This window comes from Lycium barbarum, chromosome 1 (assembly GCF_019175385.1).
Source record: "Lycium barbarum isolate Lr01 chromosome 1, ASM1917538v2, whole genome shotgun sequence".
Taxonomy (NCBI): Eukaryota; Viridiplantae; Streptophyta; class Magnoliopsida; order Solanales; family Solanaceae; genus Lycium; species Lycium barbarum.
In genome coordinates, this window is record NC_083337.1 from 634,855 (window position 1) to 640,854 (window position 6,000).

At 33.6% G+C, this 6,000-nt stretch overlaps 1 protein-coding gene across 1 annotated transcript; it reads right to left on the minus strand.

Annotated features, from left to right (window-relative positions):
- Positions 1–3,790: 3,790 nt before the first annotated feature.
- Positions 3,791–5,742, minus strand: LOC132613868 (early nodulin-like protein 6). Its single transcript, XM_060331064.1, has 2 exons — positions 5,404–5,742; positions 3,791–4,278 (listed from the first exon to the last, which is right to left on the minus strand). The coding sequence occupies exons 1-2, from the start codon at positions 5,609–5,611 to the stop codon at positions 3,881–3,883; spliced, it is 606 nt and encodes a 201-aa protein (XP_060187047.1). The 5' UTR covers positions 5,612–5,742; the 3' UTR covers positions 3,791–3,880.
- Between the last annotated feature and the right edge of the window lie 258 nt (positions 5,743–6,000).

Genomic DNA, 6,000 nt, shown 5'->3' on the forward strand with positions numbered 1-6,000 from the left:
AAGAAAAGGGCTATCTAGGACATATGTACAGCTACAGGCCTATTATGTATCTTTTTTTAATTATAAATAAGAAATGCTCAAGGGCTAGTGACTCACAGTTCGAAATTTATAAATAAATTTGTCCCGCTATCCTTTTTAATTTAAATACCAGCCTTTTATTTTCGACGGATTCGAACCCGTGAGGTGCATATGTATCATTTGTGTAGAGGTATAAAAGCAAAATACTACTGTTAGCGGAAAACACTTTGTATCATTTTTCTTTCTTACATTATGCTTAACTTCAGAATTTGTACTATTATTTTGATGTAAAAATACTTGGTTCTCATAAAAAGATTGATATCCTACTCTTTATGTAAAGATAACACATTTGTTAACTCAAATCTAAATATTTGGCTATTTGCAACAACAGGGAAAAAAAAATCAAAAATTATGCCGTAATGTAAATATTTGCTATAGAAGAGAAAATAAGAAAATATAAAAAATATGCGGTGAACGTGGATCGAACACGTGACATTCAGATCTTCAGTCTGATGCTCTCCCAACTGAGATATCTCAGCTATCTCTCAATTATGTATGGGCTCTTTTATTGCTTCTTATAAATTGAATTATAATATACGAAAATTTAAATAATGACGGAATTATATTGTGGATCTATTTTTTTTTTTTTTTTGGTTTGGTTTATCAAACTAATAATGAGATATACCAGTATATATAGTAGAGAACCAAAGGCAAAGAAAGGATTTTGAGCTTATTGGTATAGGATTCTAGTTCTTTTGAGTTAATGGGTTTCTAAATTAATTATTTGTACATGTTTAATAGATTTTAAAGATAAATACAGAATTTGCACCACCAACAACAACATACCCAGTGAAATCCCAGTGGGGTCTGCGGAAGGTAGAATGTACGCAAACCTTACCTCTACCATGATAGAGAGGCTATTTCCGGTAGACCCTCGGCAGAAGAACAAGCAATTCAATATAAGACGAAAAAGGAATAACGAACAAACCATGAAAACAGATTAATACAACAGAATTTGCACCAAAGTTACTGAATTTCGCCGAACGAGTAAATTATCCTCCAACTCTACCCCAGTATAGAACATATGGTTTGTTTTACACCAGATAAACTTTTATTTCCATTTTAATGTTGATTTTCTTAAAAACTCCGGGAGAATAGTTTTGGAGAGGGACAAATGTGCCTTTTCTTTGGTTTATCCCCCGAATTAGTAATTCCCAGAATAATTATCCCATATAGATGTGATATTAAAATAATACTTATCACAATAAATAATCCTGAGATTGCTTGTACCAGAATTAGAAATCTAATCAAATAGATGATAAAATAATCCCATATTGTATTCGAAAATTATTATTACTTTTATCATTTTAATCAAGCGATCCGTAATACTGTATGTTGGGGTGTCAAATGGACGGGTTAGGCTGAAATTGACCCAATAAAAATGGGCTGAGATAATAAATGGGTTGGGCTAACATTGGCCCAAAAGTTATTTGGGTTGAATTGGGTTGGGCTGAAATGGACTAAAAATGGGCTGGGTCATGACCGGCCCAACTTGACCCAGTTTTTTTGAAGAGTCTATTTTCTAGAAAAATATTTTCCTGAAAATTATTTTTAAGGATTTTTCGTGGAAAATATTTTGTAAGAAAACAATTTCCGTGGTAAATATTTTTCGAGAAAAACATTTTTCGTGAAAAATATTGAACACACCACAAACTTATAAGATACATGATACAAGAAAAGTGTATATATTAAACAAATAAACTAAATCTCAAGCAATAAACTCAAATATAAGTAAATCTTAAAAATGGGCTAGAATTGAGCTAGTATTGGGTTAAGTTGGAGATTACTTTAAAATGAGTTATGTTAGGTTGAACTGAAATCAGTCAAATATAAAATTATCTTGAGCCCAAACCATAAAAGTTTGGGCGGGTTGGACGGGTCATCACCTTTTGGGCCAAATTTGACACCCCTAACTGTATGCAAAGTTTCTTGGTGCAAGTAATAAGTGAATTATCATTTCATATCATACCTTTTAAGACAACAACGAATATACGATTTAGTAGAGAGAACTAGTGGATTTTTCTCTTGTTTTTCTTCCTTTTAAAATGTTCTTGTTTTGCACGTTTTCAAAGTAGGATCTCAATATAATTATTCCATTTTAGAAACTTTTTCTCCTTTTCACATTTTAGAACCTACTGTTTTTAGGAAAGCAGAAATTCTAATCAAACTAGGATTACGTTAGAGAATTAATATTACACATTTTAGAAATTAAACCTACTAACTTTTAATTGGAAAGGAAGTCCTAGTTCAACCAGGTTTAGGCTAAGGAAATATGCCCTATAAATAAGTTCTTTGGCAGAGCTTGCCAATACAAATTTCATTACGTTCTACTTGTTAATCAGTTCTTTCTTTCTCTTATTAGTCTTAGTATTGGACAAAAAGAAAATGGCAGTATATCTCGTCCCTTCTACTAATCATTGGCAGAATGCTAAGTTTCCCGTTATTGGGAATGCTACTGATTTTTATAACGTCGGATCAGTACCCCGACAGATTGATGCACCCGTCTATATCAGTTGGTCGTTTCCTCCGTCAGGGTTCATTAAGATAAACACAGACGGGAGTTTCATGCCAAACTCAGGGTTAGCGGGTTTTGGAGGTGTTGCAAGGGACGATAAGGGAAGGTGGTTAGGAGGATTCTTCGGGCGACTTGGTGTGATAGCATCGTCGAGTCTTACTGCAGAACTGTGGGCCATACACGGCGGTTTGACCCTAGCTTATAACTACAGGTTGAAGAAGGTCATCATCGAGACTGATTCGAGTGACGCCTTGATGCTGCTCACTGTGGGAGAGGTCGTCGATAGTCACCCCGATCACGCCGTGATAGAGGAGTGTCGACGTCTCCTGTCCGAGCTTGGGATTTCCGTGATGCATACTCTGAGGCAAGGAAATAACTGTGCGGATCACATGTCGAAAATGGGAAGAATGCAGCAAGAAGACCTAGTAGTACTACATCATCCGCCACATTCCATGCACCAACTACTTCTCGCGGACATGGCTCACGTAGCATACCCTAGGTACCCCAAACATGTACGGTAGTCTAGTAAATATAGCACAAAAATATGAAGTTTTAATCATTTGTACGTAATATTGAAGAGAATACAATGATGATTGAAATCCCTTTTAAATGTCCGTATAAGATGAGGTTATGATGTTCATTTAGGTAATGTCTTAATCAGTGGACTATCACTGTTGAAAATATAATGTGATCGTTTTGTTATTCTTCTTCGTAACTTTTTTTTCGTTGCCTTTCAATAACTCACTTAGAAAGATTAACAGCTTCTTAAGCATACAACAAACAAGAAAATAGCAAAATAGTATCCATTTATGCGAAGACAGTGCATATATGCGGCACAAGCAAAATTGCCCAACATTAAGTTATATTTAACATGTTATAGAAAATTATTTAATTTACTTTTTAGGTTACATAATTAAAGTTAAGTATTTGCTTATACTATCAGATTACCCAAAAAGATATCTACATATAAACTTTCTTAAAATATAGTAGGATTTAAATTTTTTAAGATAAACAACTACATTACAATAGACAATACTGATCTGATGGTGTACAATTCTTAAGCCATTGTTATATACTTAAACTCATTCAATATTACCTAAATTTGATGGTAAATTAAAATTATATACTAATATTGCACAGAAGTTTAATTCACAACATAATATATAACCAATTCAAACTATACTACAATAATGTCAATAAAATTCCAATTAAATAGAGAAATTACAACTAAAGCAAACTATAAAAAACATGAACATATATCTAAAACATGAAAAAGTATAAATACTTCTACATGAGCAAATAGAGAAAGACCATAACACCCCCAAGAGCAGTAACAAAATACGAAAAAACAGAAAGTGCCATTGTAGAATTAATCGACGGTGGGCCCAAGAAGTCAGAAGCCCACCTATCTCCGCCATCATCACCACCACCAACGGTCGGTGCCGGTGAAATATCCGGTGCAGCTACTGGTGAAGAAATTTCAGAAGGGTGCATTACACGAATAATGAGTCTCTGGCCAGATTTGCAATTACTTTTGTGGCCACTAATGAAATAGAAGAAGCCAGGATGGCTAAATTTGAAAACTGTGTCTCCGGTTTCATATTTGGAAATTGGGCTTGATGTGTTGCAGTTGAGGTAATCAGCTGGTGTTACTTCTAGTACTGAGTCACTTTTGTACTTAAAATCTGCAAAAATAGAAAGAAAAAAAAAATGTAAAACCACAAATGAAATTTTTACGATTTTTTTGGGTATAGTTTGAAACCTACATTATATGCTATAGCGTAGGCAAGATATTGTACGACCAAATTAATATTTACTTTGTAGTAGTTGTAACTTTAAGCAGTCTTAGCAGTGGCGGAGCCACAGCTACTCAAGGGTGTTCATATGAACACCCTTCGTCGGAAAAAATTGTCGGATGCCTATGTTAAATATAGAACTTTGTGGATATATACTAGTAATGAATAACCTTGATATAGAAACAAAGGATAGTCCAGCGGCTAAGGGTGTGCAAACTCTTGCTCAGGACGCGAGTTCGAATCCCAGCTGTGGCACAATTTTTTTATTTTTGCATTAGAGACATTGTGTTTTTCATGTGTTGTTTGTTTTTTCCCCTCACACATCCCCTGTCCTAAAATATAAACACTCTTGCTGAAAATCCTGGCTCCGCCCCTGAGTCTTAGACGACTGTATATTTACAAATTTATTTAATTTTAGAGAAATATCATTAGTTATATATATGCATATGGAGTATAAAGAAACTTTTTGCCACGAGGATATTTAATAAAGGGTTTCTCCGCCACTGATTACAATTTACATATATTTGTTTATTAGTACGTATCTAATATGCAGGATATGCACCGTGAAGGAGAAACACCTTTAATTTTACTATGGGGTATCACCTATCACAAAAAAGAATCTCATTTTATAAGTGTAAATAATATATATATCTCAAAATATTATGTACACCACACTACTCCAAAATCATTTTGAAATGATAAAGAATATATATATTAATTTGAAAGAAAGGGAAGTCTTAAAATCAACATATTTTCATATCCAAATCACTTCAAAGTCAAATATTGTAGTAATAATCTTGTGCAAAATTTTTTGTACGCAACTGAATATGCATGGACAATTTTACGGTTTTAGTACATTCATCTAACACAGTCATGTTAATGAAAGTAATGAATCCATGGAATATTGTAGCGTCAAACTAATCCTTGTAAACAAATTTTATAAACGGCCAAAAAACAAGAATATTAATGCATGATAATTATGAAACAAATTAAAGATAAATAAATAAATCTTACAAAGGGTATCTCCAATATGAAACCTATTTCTTGCAGCCCATTCATTATAAGTCTCAGACTCGTTACCAATTGGTTTAGTCCAACCAATTTCACCTCCAACTCGAAACTGAAAAGATGACACGAAGATGGTTGCAACAAACATGAACGTAACAACAAATGTATTAAATCGATAGAGAGTACTTCTCGAAAAAACCTCAAAAGAAGCCATAGCTAGAGAGAATAATTGAGCTTAATGGATACTTAAGAGGATGAAATTAATTACTACAAATTGCTAATAGGTTTCTGCTCGAGTGTTTTATGTGTAAATATATAGTGAAATCAATTAGATGGATGATGGCAGTTAATTAGTGAATGGGAGAAGTGGGAATTAGTGGGTTTTGTGGTCAGTTTATGAAGGTTTAACAGTTAACACTACGTGACTTATTGGCGCTTAAGACTAAGTCAAATCTCATAACTAAGGTCTAAAACTGATCAGATGGATAATTAATATTTGGTATGTCATATAAAAAAAATTAATATCGGCAAAACTAATTCATAGTTTGGTGACAACTGACAAGTGAGGGTGTTTAGTTGGTAAAGTACCTTCACCCACGACAC